Source organism: Rhineura floridana, chromosome 7 (assembly GCF_030035675.1).
Source record: "Rhineura floridana isolate rRhiFlo1 chromosome 7, rRhiFlo1.hap2, whole genome shotgun sequence".
In the NCBI taxonomy this organism is placed as follows: Eukaryota; Metazoa; Chordata; class Lepidosauria; order Squamata; family Rhineuridae; genus Rhineura; species Rhineura floridana.
Window position 1 is genome coordinate 92,097,027 of NC_084486.1, and position 24,539 is coordinate 92,121,565.

The following is a 24,539-nucleotide window of genomic DNA, read 5'->3' on the forward strand; positions in this document are numbered from 1 at the left end:
ACCCTCAAAGTTCTTTACAAACAATTCACAATGGGTTTCTGATGGGTCTAAAACTCCATTTCCTGAAGCTGATGTTAACAGACCCCTGACAATACAAAAAAGCTCCACTGGATGGCTACCTGAGGATGCGATGAAGTCAGAGAAGAGGGCTTTCTTTGCTGCCCTCACCACCACTCAGTACGCACAGTTATGTTTTATTCGTGCCCAATCAGCCTCACAACACGTCTTTTGCCACTTGCACTCTAGCCATCTAGATTGATTAGATTCATTGTGCAGTAGCAAAACGACACCTCAGTCATATACACAATCATATATGCTAATAGTGAACTCAAATCCTGAGTTATGCTGGATATGTAGTCAAAAAGGGACTACTGAGAAATAAGACTGAGATATCAGTCTTCTTTGGAGAACCCCAAGGTTTGCAGTAGTAGAAAAATATTTAGGAGAAAACATCAAAACCAGCCCACTGGACCAAAACCAGCCCACTGAGAACTGAGCATGCTCATTGACTGTGCAATGCTGTCAACTTGGAAGGGAGGCTTGGGAAATGGAAAACCAGAGGGGAGGAGGAAATGGAATGGAGTATTGTGAAAGAATACATGGCTGGTTGGCTGGAACACTGAGCAGGAGCACATCACACTGCAACCTTTTGTGGCAGGTGCCACTTGTTAGTCACTTGTTAGCTCATTACCTGAGCCCTTCCCCTCTGAATCCTTAGATCTGTTTGCCCCATACCCATTTAATCCCCATGAACTTATCACCCTGTCTCACCAAATTCCGCATTGTCAGACAGAGATCAGAGAGATGTGTCACAGCGTTTCCACAATCTCTAGCATTTTTCCACAATCTCCAAGCTGGAATAAGTGGATGGCTCCCTGCTGCAGCTCTGAAGGAATCCTATCTATGACCCTCCTGCCTTTGCAGCTATTTTTGGCTTACTGTTAAGCAGAGTGGAAATTTTTCACCTATTTATGTCCCTGGCACAGGGTAGTAAGTGGGCAAGCATGTTGAAAAGCCTACTGGCTTCCTCTGGCAGTGTTAGGACAGGGATACTAGAAAACAATTAGCTGGCAGCTAGAGATGTAAGAAGGTGTTATTTTCCATTCTGCCCTGTTTTTGTCACAGGCAGAACTGTTTCCGTTCCACTGCAGTTTGTCTTCCATCAAAAATTACATTATTTGTCTCACTGTCTGCTGTGGCCAAATTACATAGCATACTTGATTTATGTAAGTTATGTTGTCATTACATTATGCATTGCATTCATTTCAATGCAAATGAAACAGTGCAGATGGGGATAGGGGACATAATCAATTATGTATTGTTTGCAGACTGAAAGCAACAACAGCAGCAAATACTCCTTGTATTTGCTGGATTGATTTCCATTGTAGACAAGGGACAAATAATCAAACATCGTCAATTTCCTTTCCCATTTATGTTTTTGTTGGAATTCTCTTCTGGCAACATCCCTGATGGCAACTGATGGTGAGATAAGAAGGGTCTAAAGGAGAAGCTCAGAAGCTACTCTCTTGATTGAGTGTCTTCAGCAGAGCATCTAGGTTTCTACAATTGTTTCCATGGCTGAGGCTTTTCAGTAGCAAGAGGAAAGCACAATCGGGCTTCAGAATGGCACTGTGGCTAACTTGAGAAGCTAGCTCTGAAAATCCTAATTAAGCTCTTAAGTTTCACTGAACAAAGCATAGCAAATCCATGCCACAGCCTGAGATTTGGAATGGGACCTTCTGAAACCAGAGTCCCCAGCCATCACTCAGTTTCCCATTAAAAAATTAATGGGGGGAAAAACCTCTTCAGAACACTTCTTGGCAATGACTAATTAAAACAATTCTGTGTCCCACATGTAGGTCTGGAGATGCAAGGAGCTCTGGATTTCTCTTGTTCAAATTTTATGGGCTGATATTCTTGAGAGGGCAAGGAGACACTTAAACAACACCAGTCACTGATAAACTGACTCCCAAAGTTACACAGTCAGCAGCCTTTGCCTTGTCATGGAGGAAGGTCTTTTTACTATGAAGGAGCATTTAGAACATGCACACGCACACCCTTCTGCAGTCTAAAACAACAGAGGACAACAAAAGCTGAACGAGCTGGCTGGGTCACATTCACAGCATACATTTAAAATGCTGTTATACCGCTGTAAGAGTCATGGCTTCTACGACAGAGCTACAGTTACCCTTAACAAACTACAGCTCCTGGGATTCTTTGGGGGAAGCCATACCTCTTAAAGTGGTATAACTGATTTTATTTTCCCTCCCCTTTTTTAGTGTTACCTCTTTAGTCCCCTTTTAATATTACTCCCCTAGATTTCTTAACTATTTTTATCTATTTTAATTTTTTGTGTGTTTTTATTGTGTGTGATTTTATTGTGAGCCGCCCTGAGTGTCCTATTTTAGGGGAGAAGGATGGGATAGAAATATTTTAAGTAAGTAAATAAACTCAGTCAGGTTTGTTCATGCTGTCATTGTATTTTGAAGCTACTTCATTTACATACATAGAGAATGTTTGAGGGAGAGATTCTGGGCTTGTTTACATGGGACCCACAATCCACATTAAAAATGCTGCTTTTTCCAGCATGATTGATTTGGACGGTTCATATATGTCCGTCCTCGCTGCAAATAAACTTGCTGTTTTGCTTTTTAGCGTTTACATGCGCTCGCGTTTATTGCTATCAGGTTTTTTTTCCTTGCCGTGCCCCAATATTAGAATGTTAACTGTGGAGGCGTGGAAGGGGTGGTGCTTCCCTGTCTACTGCAGGTAAAGTCTGGAGACACTGGGGGGGTGCTATTCTCCTCTTTTCCTGCTGTCAGTTTCATTTCCTCCAGGCAAAACCTCCGTCCCTGTGGTGCAGGCTTTCTCCCTCCACCCTCATTCTGTGGCTGCTAGGGTGTCCCATTGTGACTTCAGGGATCCCTTTCCAGCACCAAGGAACACCAAACCATTGACGCAAACATTCCCCATCCCAAGCAGCGCTGAGGCAGGTCAACAGCAACAAGGAAGGATTCGGCTTTCACATTAGCCTGCCGTGCTGCTGGTGTGCATTCTCACGGCTGGTGAGACCTTCCAAGTAGGGAAATTGCTTAAAGCCACCACCCGTCCCTGCAGGACAGGCTTTCTCTGCAACCCCCGCTGCCCCCCATGGCTCCTTGGGTGTCCCTAAGCGAGTTCGGGGGGGATGCCTTTTGCAGCAAGTAAAAAAAGAGGGAGAGAAACCCAACAGCAACCAGGAAGGATTAGCCTTTCACAGCACCCCACCATGCTGATCCCCTGTGGCTTCTTGGGGGTCCATCAGCGAGTTCAGGGGGGTGACTTTTGCAGTGCCACGGAAAACTGGAAGCAGGCACGGGGGATCAGCACGGTGGGGTGCTGTGAAAGGCTAATCCTTCCTGGTTGCTGTTGCGTGATTCCCCCCCTCTTTTTTTACTTGCTGCAATTTTCTCTGGACACCATGCTTCATCTTCCACGGCGCTGCAAAAGGTACCCCCCTGAACTCACTGAGGGACCCCCAAGCAGCCATGCGGGATCAGCACAGTGGGGTGCTGTGAAAGGCTAATCCTTCCTCGTTGCTGTTGCGTGATTGTTTCCCCCCCTTTCTTTTACTTGCTGCAATTTTTCTAAGACAGCATGCTGCGTCTTCCGCAGCGCTGCAAAAGCCCCCCCAAACTCACTGAGGAACCCCCAAGCAGACATGGGGGATCAGCATGGTGGGGTGCTGTGAAAGGCTAATCCTTCAAGGAATGCTTGTGTGTGTGTGTGGGGGGGGAATAATGGCCATGATCGCTGGAAACAGTTTGCACTGAACAAGAGAATAGTTGCTGGACATTAACTGGAGATGTGTTAGCCTGACAGGGAAAACCTTACACGGGATTGCAAACAGCAAGGAAAAAGGTTGCCCCCTGGTGCTCTGTGCTGGAATATATTGTGGGGGAAGCGGGAGAAAGGGAGGCAAGAGTGACTGGAAGTTTCTTCGTCAGCGGCAGGAAACAAAATGACGGCCATAGACAGTGCAAGGGGCAGAGTAAGGGAGGATCTAAAAAAAACAGCGAAGAAAAACGATTACACGCTAAATTGGCACTGAAGCAGGTGCGGTTTTTTAAGGCAAATTCGGATTTTTATTGCATCGATTAAATCCAGAATTAAAGGCAAAAGCAGGAGAATGCACGCGCGTTGGCAAAAACGTCAAGTAAACAGTCCAAATTAAAAAGATCTGCAAAAAGCACCAGATGCAGATTTTTCCGGCATGTAAACAGGCCCATGTGTATAACAGAACCATTTCTCAGTTGCATGCATGGGTGCCTAAGAAGATGGTTTTTATACCATATGCTATGCCAGAATTGGGAACAACCTAAGGAAAATGTATTGTAAGAACGGATAATGTTTTTATGAGTGTGGTTGATTTCCACACCAGTTCACTTAACCTGAAACAGGCAAATACTCTTCAAGAGGGGCCATGTTTCCTCGTCTTACATCTTTCATCAGTATTGCATGAAGCACCATTGACTTTATCTGACATGACATAGCCTGTCCTGCTTTGATGCTTAACAAACCAGTGCTATGTGAAAATCAGGGACAGGTTAGTTCTTTCACCTAAAAGATGTATAGCCAGAAATCAGCTAGCAAGAGTGGTGCACAAGGATTCCTGTAGAAGACTAGCATCCCTGAATGGGGCATTGGAAAAAGCTCACTTCTGCTTTAACATTTTAGTGAGCCAGGCCATTTCCTCAGTGCCTTCTACAGCTCCACCCAAGCTGATAGTATTACAACAGACCAGGCAGATTCCCTCCAAATCATATCTGAAAACTGGAGATACAGATAATAGTTGTCTGGATTAATGCTCACAAGTGCTCTGATTTTTCAGGACAGGGATGCTCAATTTCTGCATCTTGCCTTGGAGTATCATTGAACCTGCACTTCTAATATCCTGTTCACATCTCATAGACTCAAGCTGAATATTGTAAAGCAAAATTTATGTATTATATATTAAGTAAGGGAGTGGGACTGTACAAATGCCCTTGATGGTTTAGAAAATATTTCTGTATTGTGTTTAGTGGGAATATAATGATAAGCAGATTTTTAAATTAAAAAAAATAAGGTTAGCCTAGTTGTCAAACAAGATCAAAGTGTCTTTACTAACTTACTAAGTGTTGAAGCAATGACTGTGAATCCACTCCCTTGAGAGTCTGAGGTGCTGACACTGTGGCCCTAATAATAGTTCCCCATTTGTCCATTAAACTATTGTTACCAGCTCTGGCACAAGCCAGGATCTAAAACCAACTTCAAAATGTGGTTTAAGATCCTCATTTGTTCCAAAGAGGGTTATCATGGTTTCCCTGTTAGTACAAAATATGATTCATCAGAGATTTCCTTGTTTAATTGCAAGAGGGACTGCAGGTAAGGAAAAAAGGCTTGCCTTAATAAACCAAGATATGATAATCCAAACACAGTGTGTTGGTGAGATATATATCCACACATACATCACTTTTCATGAGATGACTTTAAGCTTGAATCACATGCTCAGTGTAGCAACCTTCCTGGAATATGGAGAAAGAAGTGTTTTTATTCTCTTGGACCACAAAGCCAAGGGAAGTCAAAATGCTCCAGTATCAACTTGATATGTGACTCTTCAAACCCGTATTTCAGTTGTGTACAATAACTTAATAGACATGACTAGATTCCACGTGTGTTATGTAGTCCATGTGTGGACTAGTTGTCAGTCCATTGTTTCCAATCTTGGACAGAGACTGGTCTCAATTTAGCTAGTCACTCATTTTCACTTGCTCTTCTTTCCTTGTCATAACAAGGAGTGCAATGTGTTGAGAGTAGAGATTCTCCCACTGGAGGAGCAGAAGAAATGCCCTGCTATTTGAACAAATTTTGAGGAAAAGGTGAACTCAGGAAAGTAAGGCAATTACTGCTCACAATTTTACTACCAATTTAATGACAAATCCTACCCCAAAGTATATCAACAGGGCAAATTTGACACAAAACCCACAAACATTTGTCACAGCCTTCCTACATACGTATATATTGCACCAGGATGTCATGGACCATATTTCCCAACCAACAGTGTGCATAAGATGGTGCCTGGCTGGGAGATGAGGCCATTTGTTTTTTCTTGGTAGATATTTACAGGTGTTCTGTTCTCTGCCTTTTCTGTAATTAGCACCCCTGTACATAGATGTCTGTGCTGAGAGGCTCTGTTCACTTACATCCTTGGTTAGAATTACATGTTCTTCTCAGCACCTTTGACATACATACTTTGATCCTATTTCCTGTTTGCAAGCACAGCCTTTGTTCCATCATGGACCGTTTACTTCTTGCATTTGTATGATGTCTTCATAGCCATGGGGAGCAGCATTTTTTCTTTGGGAGGCAGCTGCAAGAGGAGTATAGTATGGGAGCTTCTTTGCAACATTCTTAAGAATGATTCCTTTCTGTTTGGAGCCAGCAAATTAACCAAAAGTGTCCTCTTAAGGTTACCAGTTGACTATCAGATCAGGACATCTAGAATAAAGATCAGTGCTTGGTAAGGTAATCAACCTCTAAGTATGAACACACAGCTCCTAAAGACCCACCAAAGCTCAACACTGAATGCGTTTTAGAAGCACGTTGGTCAGGTGGCTGGAATAATTGGGAAGAATGTTGAGGAGAGAAGTTATCTCTTTTCTGCTCTTTTGAAAAAATTTGAAATGGACAGCCTTCAAGTCAGTCATGACTCTGTGAATAGGGTTTTCATGGTAAGCAGTATTCAGAGGGGGTTTACCATTGCCTTCCTCTGAGGCTGAGGGGCAGTGAATGGCCCAAGGTCACCCAGTGAGCTTCATGGCTGTGTGGGGATTCGAACCCTGGTCTCCCAGGTCATAGTCCAACATTCTAACCACTATGCCTCACTGGGTCTTTTAATTTAATATTAATATGATATTTTATATTTATGCATCCCAGGAGATAGAGATGGGCTCATGCTAGCAATACCATCAAATAAATAGATTGCATGCTCAAGAAACGTTTAACTGTTTTTATTGATAATTTTAATGCATTTTGTAAACAGCTTAAAGGTTTTTCACAATCAAGCGGTATATAAATGTTGTTTAATAAAAATAAAAAGGAGATAAATATTATTTTGGAATAACACTTGAAACTATCATTTCATTGAAAATTGCTAGCAGGATCGGGGCAGTAATTATCTCCCTAAACCCTGTTAATAGCTCTGAGTTCATTAGTCTTGTAGTTCATTATTTTATTCAAACCCCATACTTAAATTACACTGTTGTAATCTATCGCTGCCAATCCATTATATCCATATATAATGTATGGAGGCTGATCTGATGAGAGAAGTTATTCATGTAAGGGCCATGCCCACATGACATGGGCATTCCATGGTCAGATCTCACATCTTTCTTTTTTATTTTAAAGCCACCATGGGGGCTACAATTTGATCTGAGCAAAGGCACTCACAAAAGAGTGGTTAGCCCTTTGTCTCCTTATTGTTTTTCCTGAAATAACTACTCTGAACCTGCTGTTAGCTCTGCAGCATTAAAAAAAAAGCAGACATGATATATTTCCTCCCCTCCCCATACACTGCACAGTTAATAGCAGCTTCAGGGTGCATGGGGGCAACTTAGATCTGGAAAATGGCATATGGCAAAGGAAAATCAAATACCCCCTCCCCAGTGCTTCTGCTATGATCAACATTAGAGCGCTCTGTGGTGTTTCTTTTTGTTTAAGCCATCACATGCGATAGATCTCAACTCATTGCAGATGAATCTGGGAGAATTCAGCAACCCACTTTACTCAGAATGCCTAGGGAAATTGGAACAACTCAGGCAGCCTCAGGGTCTCAGTATTTTCTATGTCCTCTTTCTGGACAAAACTCATACATTTTCAAAAATGAATGGAAAAGGAAGAAAGCCACAGGCAGTTTAGGGAACCAAGGCACTCAGCCATGTCTCCTTGTTACAGCTAAAGGTTCTAGACCCCCTGTGCTGTCTTGCCACCTGATGCCCAGCCTTCAAATATTAATGCAATGCTAATTGTGACTCCCTGACCTCCACCCTTTCTCCTGCTGGCATTTACCACACAATACAGTCTCTGGCTGCCTCTAGACCAAGTGAGTTCTCCAGTTTCTCCTCCTCTTGAAAGTAGTTAATAATATTCACTGGCTTATTATGAAATTCTGATCTCCCCAAGGACTGGATCTAATCTGAGCAGTATTTGTTCATCTTCTCTCTTCTGTTCCAAATGGACCCCACATGGGACAGAAGGTGAATGACTGGTATGTATCTCTTTGAACAGTTCCATAATTTGTGCTATCATTTCTGCCCAGTAGAGTATATGCGAGCCCCTAGTGGTGGTGCTGGAGTTGGGGCCAGCACTTTTTTTTTGGAGTTAACATGTCTGCTAGTGGGTCTAAAATCTAGCCTGATAGTTCAAAAACTACACAACAAACTCAGAATATTTTAATGTTTTGAACTCCAGTTGTGCTGAGATTTTTTTCCCCCCTGAAATGCAGTCTACTGATGGAATCTTCCAGTATCAAAAGATGTGTTTCGGCTTAAGATACTGGATGCTTTAATGGATTCATTGGTGGGGCTTAGAATTAAAGGCATACTTATTTATACTTTGAGGTTAATCATTCTAATGTATTATTGTAGTAAGTGAAAAATAAAATGTTAAAGATAATCTTTTAATAATGAAAGGTGACTTTGGTTTACTAAGTTGCATATTATCTTTCACATCTTTCAATACCTTTGGTATTGGTGGTTCTGGTGATATATTTCAATCCAACTGATCAGTTGATTGTTAACAGGAAGAAAATTGATCAACTACTTTTTTAATTGGTTGATAGCCCTAATGTAACAGTGCATAAGACTAATGTTAATACCAAGATATATAGGGCAAATACCACACCCATTCAATGGACAGAGATACAACACCACCTAGCATATACCTACACAAGTCACCCCCTAACAGCAGCTGTAGACAGATTCCCATAAATATTCTCTCTGCACCTAATCATGGGAACAGATCCTCTACATACCAGAGATTAGACCACAAACATTTAGCAGAAAGTGCATAGGCAAGCAATAAAGCACAAATCCAGTATGTATGTAAAAAGATCATCCAGAGTGAAAGACAGGATAACAAATTGGACAACAGGATGCCGATTAGCTTACAGATGTAAGCAGGAGTGTACCTTAGCACGAGTATAGGATCAGGTTGTAAAACAGCTATATAACTTTCACTAAAATATCATTAACTGTAAGGTTAATTCTGTGTGCTGTTACATCACCCCATGTAATTGAGCTCTTCAGCCCTATGTTTTCCAATTTCTTCCAATGTTTGTTCTCCTTCTTGTGACTCAAGTACTATTGTGCTCTCATTTAAAGCTGCACATTCCATATTCCTCCCTCAGTGTTTTTTCTCATGATAATGCAGATATATACAGGAGTACTGTGTGCTGAATTGCTGAGATATCTTCTCCAGTTCTTGATGCTCTGATTGCCTAGAGAAAATCCCAATACAGTCATGGGAATGTGCAAGAAACATTTGTATTTAGAACATCTAGGATGGTTTCCAAGGGGCTGCTGTACTAATTCCTCTCTTACCATCTATAGTCCACAATGGATAGCCTCACTTCACTGCACAAACATGCACTTAAAAGCAGGGACATGAACTAATGATCTAGACCTAATCTTGAGCCTGCTCAAGAACAGTGTTCAACATCTGAGACCTTGCTCTGTGTTTTGCCATATTTGGAAGGGTGCTTGATGGGGACACAAAAACAGGTTGGTAAAGGCACCCAGACTGTGAAACTCCCTCTCAAAATAGATTTGGTTGCCCCTCTCTCATGAGTCGTAGGAGAGCAGCAAAGACTGTTTTATTCTGACATGCCTTTAAGTTGTTTGAACTTCCTATTGTGGTAAACTGACCCAGCTGTTTTATGCCCCCTTTTTGCTGCTGTTTTAATTAATTGAGCTATGCATTGTGTTCTTCTTCTTTCATTATTTTTATTCTTGTGTTTTTAAGCCACCTTGGGGGCTAAAAGGATAGGACAGACATTTTCTGAAATAACCTCTTCTTTGAGTAACTTACAGAAATATGTGTGCATGGTGATGACAGGGCCATTGCTTTCAAAAGGCAAGTTGAAACAATTGTCTCAGGTGGTGGGCAAAAGGACCAGTGAATTGATACTCTCCCCATCGTGATCCCTGTTTGCTTTCCTCACCAGCCCTGCTGTTGCCACCACACACCTACCTGGCTACGTTCCTGCATGGCTCTCCCTCTCTTCCCCACCTCACCCTCTGAGGAAGGGCCAAAGGGGGTCTAGAAGGAGGCATTCTTGGTGAGGTGTCCAGGAGAATGCCTCTACTGCCACTGCATTACCACAATGGCTAGAAATTCTGTTTGAGCTTATTTTAAAGTTTAATATTTTAGCAGCTGCAGCTAGAGAGCAAAAGAGTAGTGGAAGGGCTTTCCCAGTTATCTTGCCCAGAATCAGTGGTGTAGTGGCAAATTCAGAAGTGCAGGGTCCCTTCATGATAGTGACAGCCAGCCACGCCATGCCCCCTCCCCTCCCCTCCCCCTTGAGAATGAGAGCCTTGTTATTGCCTTCTCCCACCACAACAGATGTTCCTAGGAGCCAATGAGCATGAAAGAGGAGTGTGTTAGCTACCAAGAAGGGCCTTCTCAGTGGCTGACTCATCTCCTTTCCCTCTGATTGGCTCCTATCAGCAGGAAAGGACAGGAAAGGAAGCATGTTAGAAGACTCTTCTTAGTGGCTAACGCTCTCCCCTTTCATGCTGATTGGCTCATAGGACGCAGGAGACATAGATACCTTGTTGGGACCCTGCTCCTAAAAAAGTATGGAGTCTAAGACCCCCTGAGACCCTGGACAACTACACCCCTGCCCAGAACGTCTCACACTGAGGAAGGACCCCTAGAAAAAACTACCGTACACACGCTCTTGGTTTGACCAAGAGTGCAGAACAGCAAAAAGAAAGCTTAAGGCCTCTCTCTCCCTGTCCCTTAAATTTCCGACTCAACAATCTCTCTCTTTCTTTAAATTAAAGAAGGCCTCTTATAGAAGCCTTCTCAGACAAAAAAAAATAGATTTCGCAGAATCCCGCTGGCAGCGATTAATCAACGCTATTTCCAAAAACCAAGAGCGCCAATTTTGGCAATTGGTAAAGGATGGGTCTCATTTTATTACTTCCTCTAAGGTGGAGCACATTCTGTCCTCAACTTGGTATGCCCATTATCTTGGACTTTACTCTCCATCCACGACCCCGCATAACATCCCATTTGATCTGGACATTACGAACACGCCGCCGTGGCCCCCTGTTACAGCTCAAGAAATCAGACTCCTCATTGATTCACTGAAAAATGGAAAATCTCCGGGAGAAGATTTTCTTCCCCCTGAAGTTTTCAAACAATTTCCTGAATGGTGGGCCCCCTTTTTGGCAAGTTTATTCACCAGAATAAACGACTCTGGTATAATACCTGAAGGGTGGAGATGTAATATTATTATCCCTATTTATAAAAAAGGTGATCCCTCCATACCTTCAAATTTTAGTCCGATCAGTTTGTTGAATGTTGCCTCCAAGCTTTACAGTAAATTTCTCCTCAATAAGGTAGTAGACTGGGTGGAATTTCATCAGATTATCCACCCTGAACAAGTTGGCTTTCGAACAGGTTCTTCCCCAATTGACCATTGCCTAACTCTCCATTTCTTGGCAAAACAAAGCATCGCCGGTCCCACAAAACATCTATATGCTGCTTTCGTTGACTTGGCCGCAGCTTTTGACTCGGTAGACAGGAACGCCCTATGGCTTAAATTGTTCAACTTGAATATTGACTCTCGTCTTTTATTCCTCATTAGAGCTTTATATAATAACACCTATGCCTTAGTTAGAACAAACCAATCTGGAGCTCTGTCTGAACCGATAGCGGTAGAGAGGGGTGTTAAGCAAGGTTGTCTTTTAGCTCCTCTGCTTTTCAATCTGTTCTTAAATAACATCATCCCCGCTCTATCTGGCCCTCAATATTTTCCACCTTCCATTGGGCAAAGGAAAGTGTCGGTGTTGTTGTACGCCAACGATATGGTCCTTCTTTCCTTAGTTCCCATTGGACTAAGAAAGCTGCTGAGAAGCCTACAGTCCTTTTGTATTGGGGAAAAGCTGAAAATAAATTACGATAAAACGAAAGTCTTAGTCTTTGGGAAGAGATTCGAAGGCCACCGTTGGCATATGGCAGATCATCAGATAGAGCAGTCTCGAGAGTATAAATATTTGGGAGTATACTTCTCGGATACTCTCTCGTGGAAATGCCATCTCCAATATATTAAATCACTAGCGGCAAAAACAGTGAGTGCTATTCTAAAATTTTATCGGTCTACAGGCGGTAATCAGATCCTCCCAGCCTTAAAAATCTTTAAAGCTAAGGTGGTCCCACAGATAATGTACGGAGTCTCTGTTTGGGGATGGGACAATAGGAATATAACCTTCCTAGAGTCTATCCAAAACAACTTTCTTAGGCGCTTATTGTCCCTTCCTCCGGGTACATCAGCAGCAATGCTACGGGCAGAGACAGGCCTCCCCCCGCTGTGTGCACATTTACATCTTACTCTCATGAAATTCTTGAGATCTACCTATGCACTCCAAGGTAGGGAAATCCTAAAACTCTGTCTCGATCACCCCTTCTCCTTCAATTTATGGGGTTGTAAATTAGATGATCTGATACATAGATATCATTTCTCACCACAGGAATTTACCTCAATTCCAAATAACAATCAGCTCTGTGAGGTTGTCTTTCTCCACTCAATGAATTTAGACAGACTAGCTTTAATCAATTCTAAGGTAGCCCCTTGGTTTTGGAGGCTTAAGTTTGACTACCAATGTTCCTTATACCTTACACATCCCCTCCCTCTCGCACTTAGACAGGCTTTTACAGCTCTATGTTTTTTCTCTCTCCCTAACGACGATAGAGAGGGCCGGATCTCTGGAATCCCTAAGGATCAAAGGTTCTGTATTTGTGGTTCTAATATGGCGGAGGACCTCCCTCACGTAATGCTTTACTGTCCAATCTATAAAAATCCTAGATCTAGATTCCTTTGGAAATGGACAGATACCTACCTGCTTAATTCAGTAGAGGACAAAATAATCTTCCTATTGTCTGACTCCAATTTGGAGGTGACCTACAATGTATCCTTGTTCGCAATTGCTGCGCGAAAACTTCGAGCTAATTATAATACGTTATATGAAGTAGATGGGTTGTATTCCTGTAACAGTTAGGGAAACGTTGTTGTCTGTTTTAACATTTTGTTTTAAATCTAGATAAATTTTATTGTACCTGTTTTATGCACTTGTGTTGGCCAATGGCCCTGCAATTCTTAATAAAGCTAAACATACCAGCAGGAGTTAGACAAGATTGTCTGCAGGTGCTGAATGATGATGATGCCAAAAGTATGCAAAATGGCCAGGTACTGACTATGCTTTAGAAGTTATTTGGGGGGGGGCAGGAATCTCATAACCTTGTTGAGTGAAACTCTCCCACTGTTTAACCTCACTACCATGTTTTGGCTTTTTGGCTTTGATAATAAAATTTGACTTGGGTTTCACTCCATATATGAGGTAAGACAATGTTATAACATTAATTTTAGAGATGGAAAATGCAGGCCACAAAGTGCTGTTGCTATACGGAATGTCCATGGAACAGCTAGAAGTCAAGAATGGCTGTCTTACATTTTAGACCAGCTACTAACTGCTTTAGAGATGCCTGTGTTGCTGTTGATGCATAAGTGCATACCTCTGTTTTTTGGGATTTATGCAAGAAAAAACAGATGTAGAGGCCTCATTTGAACATCACATGAAACCATAGTTAAAAATAAACAACAGTTTAATGTGAACGAGAAGCATGCTGGTGCATACTGCTCAAAAATGTAGCTTCACTCTTCCCCAGCTTCTGCTGTTGCCTTCTGGTGGAGGAAACAAACCAGCTTCATATTATATGTAAGCCAGTGTTCCTGATTGCTCTCTCTCCAAACAAACCACAAGCAGAAACCAAGGTTTATTCTTGATTTACCACTTGGAAATTACTTGGGGAATACAAAACACAAGTGCTGGTTTGCACATAAAGTCCAGCCAGCCCCTGGTTTGTTTCCTCCAGTGGTGCAGCAACAGTGTTGTGAGCCAAGCAGGGAGGTGGCGGAAAGACGAGGGCAAAATACAGGATGAGGACATGGATTGGGAACCTGGAGGGGGGGCAGACAGCGGGATGGACTCTCTGGGTGCCCCAGCCCCCATCTTGGACAGCTCAGCCCCCTCAGCTCCTGACCCCCCTGTGGAAACGCCACTTGGCACATCTGATGCTCTCCAACTGGACACGCTGCCGCCACAATCAGAGAACCAACTTTGCACATCAGACATTTCCCAGCTGAGTGCTCCACAGCTCCCCCACATGAACTGACATCTAGCAGCCCCCCTTTGTCAGAGCTGAGATCAAAACACCTTCACCCCGTCCTCAGAGGCATTTGAGGCAGGAAGTTCAACAGACTGAGCTGAGCAGGAGCTTTCATTTGTGTGCAAGATCCAAGCCTACTTAAGGGGACTGGGTGGGGGGGAGACTCAGTTGCTGAGTCAACGTCTTAGAGTCATGAGGTCATGCTTAGTCAGAGTTAGAGCAGTGCAAAGTTCATAGAAGGAGTAGATGAGGTGAACTGCTTTGGATGTATCTATTACTTTAATAGAAAGATAAAAAGCCGCAGCCAAGTCTGAGCCTGGTTTCCTCGACTTCAGGCAGGATAAACAGAAGGACGGGGGGGAGGGGGGGAAAGGAGGAGTGAAGGAGCACCAGCATGCTGCTCGTTCACATTAAGCCATTGTTTATTTTTAACTATGTTTAATGTGAAGTACTAAGCAGGCCAGAGACAAAAAACTGCTTTTATTTTCCAACAGTTAAACTTCCAAACTTCTGTTGTATATTTTTAGACCCAGCGGCCAATGAGACCTCTTCAATCAAGTATAAGCCACAGATCGAGTATGCAGAAAGAAGACATTAACGGCCATCTTCAGAAAGCACCCAGTGAGTAAGGTCACCCTATTAAATTTCCTGTGCCAGACAAATATAAATGCTAAAGATCGCTGTAAATCAGTGAAATAGACCCTTTCAGATAGGAACATAGGAAAATAGGAAGCTGCCTTCCTATAAAGTCAGTCCATTGGTCCATCTAGCTTCATATTCTGCCCCTCCGGCTTGTCCTGCTGCCCCAACGCCGTTGCTGACACCGCCGACATGGAAGAGCTGGTGGTGGAGGTGTGAGGCTCCAATGGGGCCTTCTACAAGCGGTGTGGACTGTGGCTCCTACTTGCCCATGCACGTGCACCCACACCAGCTCAGCCCCATGGGTCATTCTTCCATGGCAGGTGCGCACTTGCACACCCACCACCCGCTTGGGCAGGGCTCCAGTCACCACCACCATCACCACCACCAGCCGGGCTACGGGAGCACCGGACTGGCCTTCAACTCTTCCAACTGTCTGGACTACAAGGAGCTGACCCCAGCTGCAGCCTCTTCCTGGAAGCTGAACTTCAACTCCCCGGACTGCCTAGACTACAAAGACCAGGCGTCTTGGCGCTTCCAAGTGTGTGAGGAGGCAGGCAGAAAGTAAGGCAAGGGCGGAAGCCAGCTTGGTCGGTCTCCCTCAGCATCCACAGTCCCTCCAGCACCCTTGGGACATTCTTTCTTTACTCAAGCCCAGCACCAACGCGCCCACCCTGTTCAGCTCTCCACCAAGCGCCTCCTCCCCCTACCTCTTAGATCTGTTCTTCTCATTCAGACCAGATCATTATCTTTTTTTATTTATTTAAAGAAAAGGAAAGAAAAATGTAAGCGGCCTGTCCAAATAACAAACCCATTTCCCAGCTCATTCCCATAACCAAATACGTGGCTAAAGGCTGCTGAATCAGGCCTGCTCCTGTTGCTGCTGCTCAACACTCCTCGGACTCTTTCATATCAGCTTGACTCCTGGTGTGTTATTTATTGGCTCTCTGAGATTATGTTCCATGTTGTACTTACTATTTTTACTTATTAAGCAGTCATTTAACTTTTGTAAATTGTATTATTTTATTGATGTATTTTATATTGTATTTTTATATTTGTGTTTTTTGTAAGCCGCCTTCAGGGCCTTTGGCCGGAAGGCAGGGTATGAATGAATGAATGAATGGATGGATGAATGATGATGATGATGATGATAATAATAATATTGTCTACACTGACTGGCAGTGGCTCTCCAGGGTTTCAGGCACAGAGTCTTTCCCAGCCCTACCTGGAGATGCTTGGGATTGAACCTAGGACCTTTTGCATGCAAGGTACATGCTCTAACTACTGAGCTATGGCTCTAGGTTCAGTGACATCTAAGCATTCATCTAACTCTTGAAATGCAGCCTGCATGATAAGGGATCCTGCCATTTTCAAAGTTCTCAATTGGATAGAAAGAGTGTATGTGCATGCAGAGGCCTCATTAGACCTTTGGAAGAAACATGAAGGTTTGGAGTGCAGGCAGAGAGTGAGATCCTGAATCTTTCCCTACCCTTCCCAAGATGCTCACCAAACTCCTGCAAAATGCTCCTGTGGAAGATGTAGTGAGGAGGCTGTTTATGCCAGAAGGCAATCTCTTACTTCTCATGATTCAGGTTAAGAGTGATTGCATATCATGTGGGAGAAAAAAGAAAAAGCAGAAAGGCACATAACAGGAGAAGTAGGGGAGGAACCTTTAGGTCTACATCTGCATACCACTTGGAACAGACTCACTAGAGTAGTGGCATTTATTTCTTACCTTCTGTTCATCATAATGTCCCAGAGTGGGTTACAACAATAGATTATACAATTATAAAAACAAATAAAACCATTACAGTTATAAGACGCATAAAACTGTTCCAAATGAAACAGAACAGTATGCATCCAGCCAAAGAGGTGGGTTCCACAAAACAAAAAATCTTAACTGTCAAAGGCCAGAGAAAAGAGGTGCATCTTCAGCATATGGCAAAGCTGTACAATGAAGTAGCCAAAGTTGTGCCCTCCAGATGTTGCTGGACTACAATTCCAATCATCCCTGACCATGCTCGGTGGGGCTGATGGGAGCTAGAGCCCATCACATCTGGAAGACACCACGGTGGCTACCCCTGTTTGACTAGAGATTAAAGCTGAGATTGGTTGTGCTTAAGGATGCCCTGAGAATGATTGAAACATATTGGATGAGATCTAATAAAAACATATTTCTGTTCACCATGAGATGTCCTCTCCTCCTTTTGTAGACCAGTGCTGATGCAAACACACTTAGTATACCACTATATGCCGTGGTGGAATACTATCAGTTCCAAACTTCTGCATCTCTGGCTTAATCAATCTGCTTGGTGGGTTGTAATTCTTTATTTTGCACTACGAGGCAAAAATCAACTTTCAGTGGGATGCAATTTCAATCATGAAAAGGCATGAAGAAAAATGTCCCCTGCAGTAACTCCTTTGCTCTTTATAAAACAATATGGGATATCATGTTAACGGATCTCCCACATCATGTCTAGTTTGGCCATCATATTAGGTGTAATGTGTGCAATGTTCCTTTGCTGGCATGACAATTTGTGTGGATGTCTAGATTACTTCCTCATCATTTGGGGGAAATTAACCTGTTCTCAACTGTGCAGAACAGAGAAGTTTAGAATTATCAGTGGGCAATTGTATCTTCTAGCTCTCAGTGTGGATTTTGGTACATCACTGTAGGATTCTACTGTGTTTGTCTTTCAGCTTCAAAGACCTTCAGCATGGTGAAACCTACCGAATCAAACAAATCACTGATAAATGAACTGAAGATCAATAAATCTCTGCAGAATGCAAGGATCACCACATTGTTTCCAAACTCTGTATGTTGTATGATGATCTACATTTCTCTCTCTCTCTCATCTCTTTTGTGTTATTTGCCATTCCCATTCTCTGCTGGAATTCTCTTTCACTTATTTCCCTTCTATGTTTTATTTGTCTTACTCTTTTCCTGCTAGGCCTAGCCATTAACCTGACCTGCCTCCAAACAACTCCTGAGGTATCAAGGTAACTAAGCCACAGAAGGAGATATCTCAGCTTTATATTTTGGAGCAGAGATGGGGAACCTGTTGGCCCTCCAGATGCTGCTAGACAAGAACTCCCATCATTCGTGACCATTGGCCAAGCTGATTGGGGCTGATGAGAGTCAGAGTCCATCAACATTTGAGAGCTTACAGGTTCCCCGTCCCTGTTCTAAAAGCACTTCTGATTACTTTGGGTTTCCTTAGAAGGCACGTACCATAATGTTTTGAAGTCAGTTGGGGTATGTTCATGAGCATCTATTCTTTAAAGTGCTGAAAAGTCATTAACAAATACGTATATCCTTTATGCAGGGTGAGAAGAAAGATGCCACAGTACCAGGCAAACTTCTATCGATGCTGGATGAGCTGGGAATATCAGATATTGATGTTCTGGTGCCTACTCATGATGAGCGAGGCTGTTCAATTCCAGAGTGGAAGCGTCAAGTGATGGTGAGGAAATTACAGGCCCAGCTGGCATCTGAAGAGATGGGCAGGAAGGTACTGTATTGAGCCAATTGAAGGAAAGGTGTCACTGTGCTATCTTTCCTAGTTCATACTCTGGCTTCTCATCAATTCATTCTATAACAATTCTAGTCCTTCATTTTGGGCCCTCAAGTGATGGGAATGCCCTTTCTTGATAGATTTTGATACAATGTTATCCCTAATTCAAACCTGGCTATAAGAACAGACTGACAAATCATGTACACTTATGTATGTTTTATAAATGTGCCCTTGCTCAATATCTGTTCTAGGAAATGTGGGTTCAAAGTAATTCCCAGACCTTCCTTTTATCTGGATATCACTCATTTGAGGCATTTGTCTCTATGTAAATGAATACCACTTGGCAAAACATTAACCCTTCCCTTATCTTAATGGCCTGCTGGTTAGACCTTTTAATCTTATGAATACCCTATTTGAAGACTCCTTCGTACCCACTATTAACATATTGGGAATTCTTACCTTGTAAACCACTTAGAGGTCTTTACATTCAACCAGTATATTTGTTGTTATGTGCCTTCAAGTCGACCACGACTTATGGCAACTCTATGAATCAGCGACTTCCAATAGCATCTGTCATGAACCACCCTGTTCAGACATTGTAAGTTCAGGTCTGTGGCTTCCTTTATGGAATCAATCCATCTCTTGTTTGGCCTTCCTCTTTTTCTACCCCCTTCTGTTTTTCCCAACATTATTGTCTTTTCTAGTGAATCATGTCTTCTCATTATGTGTCCAAAGTATGATAACCTCAGTTTCATCATTCTAGCTTCTAGTGACAGTTCTGGTTTAATTTGTTCTAACACCCAATTATTTGTCTTTTTCGCAGTCCATTGTATGTGCAAAGCTCTCCTCCAACACCACATTCCAAATGAGTTGATTTTTCTCTTATCCACTTTTTTCACTGTCCAACTTTCACATCCATACCTAGAGAACGGGAATACCATGGTCTGAATAATCTTGACTTTAGTATTCAGTGATACATCTTTGCATTTGAGGACCTTTTCTAGTTCTCTCATAGCTGCCCTCCCCAGTCCTAGCCTTCTTCTGATTTCTTGACTATTGTCTCCATTTTGGTTAATGACTGTGCCGAGGTATTGATTATCCTTGACAAGTTCAATGTCCTCATTGTCAAATTTAAAGTTACATAAATCTTCTGTTGTTACTTTAGTCTTTTTGACGTTCAGCTGTAGTCCTGCTTTTGTGCTTTCCTTTTTAATTTTCATCAGCATTCGTTTCAAAACGTTACTGGTTTCTGCTAGTAGTATGGTATCGTCAGCATATCTTAAATTATTGATATTTCTCCCGCCAATTTTCACACCATCTTGGTCCAGTCCTGCTTTCTGTATGATATGTTCTGCGTACAGATTGAATAAATAGGGTGATAAAATACACCCCTGTCTCACACCCTTTCCAATTGGGAACCAATTGGTTTCGCCATATTCCCTCCTTACAGTAGCTTCCTGTCCAGAGTATAGGTTGCGCATCAGGGCAATCAGATGCTGTGGTACCCACATTCCTTTTAAAGCATTCCATAGTTTTTCATGATCTACACAGTCAAAAGCTTTCCTGTAATCTATAAAGCACAGAGTGATTTTCTTCTGAAATTCCTTGGTTCTTTCCATTATCCAACTTACGTTTGCGATATGATCTCTGGTGCCTCTTCCCTTTCTAAATCCAGCTTGGACATCTGGCATTTCTTGCTCCATATATGGTAAGAGCCTTTGTTGTAGAATCTTGAGCATGACTTTACTTGCATGGGATATTAAGGCAATAGTTCGATAATTACTGCATTCCCTGGGATCCCCTTTCTTTGGAATTGGGATGTATATTGAACGCTTCCAGTCTGTGGGCCATTGTTTAGTTTTCCATATTTCTTGACAAATTTTTGTCAAAATTTGGACAGATTCAGTCTCAGTAGCTTGTAGCATCTCTATTGGTATGCCATCTGTTATTATTATTATTATAATAAATTTATTTATACCCCGCCTTTCGGCCAAAGGCCCTCAAGGCAGCTTACAAAGAAAAAGAAAAACACATCAATGAAAGCAATACAATTTACAAAAATTAAACTAAATAACAAATAACATTATTAAGAAAAAAAAATGTCCAGGAAAGAAACTCAGAATAAATTACATTATCTGTTGCTGATGATTTGTTTCTTCCAAGTATTTTAAGAGCAGCTTTTAACTCACATTCTAAAATTTCTGGTTCCTCCATGAATGAATCTGTCATCCTGGCATCTCTTTTATAGTGTTCTTCAGTGTATTGCTTCCATCTTCCTTTTATTTCATCTGAGGGAGACAGTAGGTTCCCCTGTTGATTATTCAACATCCCTACTCGTGGTTTAAATTTCCCTTTCATTTGTCTAATCTTTTGGAATAGGGCTCTTTGTTCTTCCCTTTTTGTTGTCCTCTTCTATTTCTCTACAATAACTCTTGTAATAGTTCTCTTTGTCCCTACGTACTAGTCGCTGTATTGTTGCATTTAGGGTTCTGACCGTGTTTCCGTCTCCTTTTGCTTTTGTCTTCCTTCTTTCTTTAACCATTGTCGGAAGGCAGAGCTGGGGTCCCAATCCCGGGGAGCTGGATCCCGGAGAGCTGGATCCCGGAGAGTTGGGAGAAGAGTATTCGGATGGATGGCAGAGGGAAGGGGGAGGAACTTCCCCCCTTTGGAGCGAAGACGAAACAGAGGAACTGCCAGTGATAAGGTCGCTTAGCAACGGGGAGCCTGAGCCCTCCCTGGACATTCTCACGCCTCCCCCTCTTTCAGGCTCAGAGCAAGAGGGGAAAGAGGGAGGGCTGCTCACAGCCAAAAAGCGGGGAGGCAGTTTACCATCAGCTCCTCCCCTATCCCCCATCCTGGAATCGGAAACTTCAGAAGAGGAGGGGGTGATGCTTCCCCCCTCACCGCGCACACGCAGGCAGCTGAAAAGACAGGAGAGAAGGGGGGGAAGGTGGGCAGTACCTGAGGGGCAGTTAAGGAGGAGCGAAAGATTGCGCGCCCGTTTGGCCCCTTCTTAAAGAACAGGCGGGAAGAAGTCCCTTGCTCTGTCAACTTTCTCCCAATGCCGCAGGACCTGTATCCCTCTATTGCTTCATGAGAAAACGCAGTCTTTGTTTCGACATTACCCTAATAAAACACGAATTAACTACAGCCGTTGGTCTGGTTCCTGAGTCACATCCTGGGCCTGACAGCTTGACAGAGCCACCTAAATCACCCTCAACGCTCTCTTCACTTGACTGGGACAAGATGTCAAAGGGAGCAGCGGGGGGGACGAACCCCACTTCTGAGACGGAAGAAGTGGAACTCTTGAGGACTAAGGTAGCTGATTTGCAGACGGATGTTCAAGCCCTGCTAGCAGCAGTCAAGGCGCTGAAGACGGATAATCAAACCTTGAAGGCCACGATAGACCAGATGCGAACAGCCCCTCCAGCTGCCATAGTAAAGGTTCCCATTGGATTGCCCCCAAAATACGCAGGACAAAGTGATCAGTTGGCAACCTTCGTGGCTCAGTGTGAGTTATATCTGGATGTCAGGCACACGGAATTTCCAGACGATGGGGCTAAAGTAGCTTTCGTGATTAGCCTCCTGGAGGGAGAAGCTGCAAAATGGGTGACTCCGTATCTCGTGAGAAAGGATACTGTCTTAGGAAGGTACAGAGGATTTATACAGGAGATGACCGAGATGTTTCAAGACCCGCAAAGGGCTGAAACAGTAGCGCGGCAACTAGGCGCACTGAAGCAAGCTAAAGGGACTGTTTCCGAGTACACTAACGCTTTTAAAATTCTGTCCCAGGAAACTGGTTACAATGACGCCGCCCTGATGTTTATGTACCGGAGTGGATTAAATGCTGAAATCCTGGATGAGTTGGCCAGGACCTCCCCCCCCCCCCCGCTGACCTACCAGGGCTCATCCGGCTATGCCTACAGATAGATCACCGGATGGAAGGAAGGCGCCTGGAAAGGAAGCAGGAGGTCCCGAGATACTCAGCCTCGGCATCCCGCAACAAGACCCTTCCCACTGCAGGGATGGCAGGTAATGCAACTGAGGGACAGGGAGGGGCTAGGCCAAGACTGTCGGAAGAATAAAAGGAAAGACGACGCCGGGAATGTTTATGCTTTTATTGTTCAAAGCCGGGCCATGTGGCCAGAGACTGTGGACTGAAAGGGGGGAAAGCCGAGCCGTCGGGAAACTAGAACACCCAGTCCACGTGCAGGCCGGTGGACTGGGGGCAGCGTTGTATAAAGGCCCCCCAACGATCCAACCTCCCTCAAAGGGGGTGTTGGTCTTGCCTATTCGGATTACAACTTCCAGAGGAGTGGTGTTTAATTCCACTGCCTTAATTGACAGTGGAGCCTCCACAAATTTTATTGATGCAAAGTTAGTCAAGCGTCATGGAATTTCCCGGTGGAAACTGGACGCTCCCCTAGCTGTGGAGACTATCGATGGGAGACCCCTGAAGTCAGGAGGGGTGACACAAGCCACGGAGGAAGTGAAACTTCAAATCCCTGGGCACGAAGAGTTCATTTCGCTATACGTGTCAGATCTCTCGAACTTTGAGGTGATTCTGGGAATGCCCTGGCTAGCAAAGCATGAACCCAAATTAAGTTGGAAGGAGGCGGTGGTGTGGTTCACCTCACAGTATTGCCAGGAGAACTGTCAACCTGAAGGAATCAAGAACACCTTAGTGGGGGCAGTGCAAGAGATCGAGCAAGTGACCCTGCTGCCAAAGTATGAAGAATTCAAAGATGTGTTTGATGAAAAAGAGGCAGAGACTTTACCCCCCCCACCGCCCTTACGACTGTGCGATTGACCTAGTGCCAGGAGCCAGCATCCCATCAGGGAGAATCTACTCTCTCACAGAGAATGAGAGGGAGGCCCTGAAGGAATTCCTGGATAAAAACTTGAGGCGAGGATTCATACGCCCCTCACAATCCCCTGCTGGAGCGCCACTATTGTTTGTGAAAAAGAAGGGGGGGGGAACTCAGACCCTGTAACGACTATCACGCATTGAACCAGATCACCATCCCCAACAGCTACCCGCTGCCCCTGATCTCAGAGTTGCTGGACCGACTGCGCTCTGCAAAAATCTTCATGAAGTTGGATTTGAGAGGAGCATACAATCTGATCAGAATGAAGGAGGGAGATGAATGGAAAACAGGATTCTTGACCGCTTACGGACAGTATGAATACCTGGTCATGCCGTTCGGGCTTTGTGGAAGTCCAGGAATTTTTCAAAAATTCATGAACGACGTGTTTAGAGACTTGTTGGACACATATGTAATCTGTTACTTAGATGATATCCTGGTGTTCTCAAAGAACCAGGAAGACCACGACCAGCATGTGAAGACGGTGTTGAAGAGACTGAGAGAAAATCACCTGTATGCTAAATTAGAGAAATGTGGATTTGACCTCAAGTCTCTAGACTTCCTTGGATATCGAATCTCAGCGGAAGGCGTGGAGATGGACCCAGGGAAAGTAAGCTGCATATTGGACTGGGGCCAACCTGTCACCAAAAAGGATGTACAATGGTTTTGGGGGTTTGCCAATTATTACAGAAAGTTCATTCCAGGGTTTTCCAAATTAACAGCTCCTCTGACTGACAGTTTAAGGGGGAAGAAGAAGTTTCAATGGACAGAGAACGCCACCGAGGCCTTTGAGGAGCTGAAGAGAAGGTTTGCTACTGAGCCCATTCTGCGCTTTGCTGATCCGAACCGCCCTTTCGTACTGGAAGCGGATGCTTCAGATTTTGCCATCGGGGGGGTCCTGCTACAATTAGACCAAGAAGGGAAGGAGCTGCACCCCTGTGCGTACTTCTCTCGGAAGTTAAAGCCTGCAGAGAAGAACTACACAGTTTGGGAGAAGGAGCTGCTGGCCATCAAGGACTCTTTTGAAAACTGGAGACAATACCTAGAGGGG

At 43.7% G+C, this 24,539-nt stretch overlaps 1 protein-coding gene across 1 annotated transcript in view; it reads left to right on the forward strand.

The window, feature by feature from the left end:
- Positions 1-24,539, forward strand: part of ESPNL (espin like) — a 57,434-nt gene that overhangs the window by 23,537 nt on the left and 9,358 nt on the right. The window contains exons 6-9 of the mRNA XM_061637709.1: positions 13,409-13,489; positions 14,997-15,090; positions 17,809-17,894; positions 18,435-18,620. Coding sequence (XP_061493693.1) covers positions 13,409-13,489; positions 14,997-15,090; positions 17,809-17,894; positions 18,435-18,620 — 447 coding nt within the window. The remainder of the gene's footprint in view (positions 1-13,408; positions 13,490-14,996; positions 15,091-17,808; positions 17,895-18,434; positions 18,621-24,539) is intronic.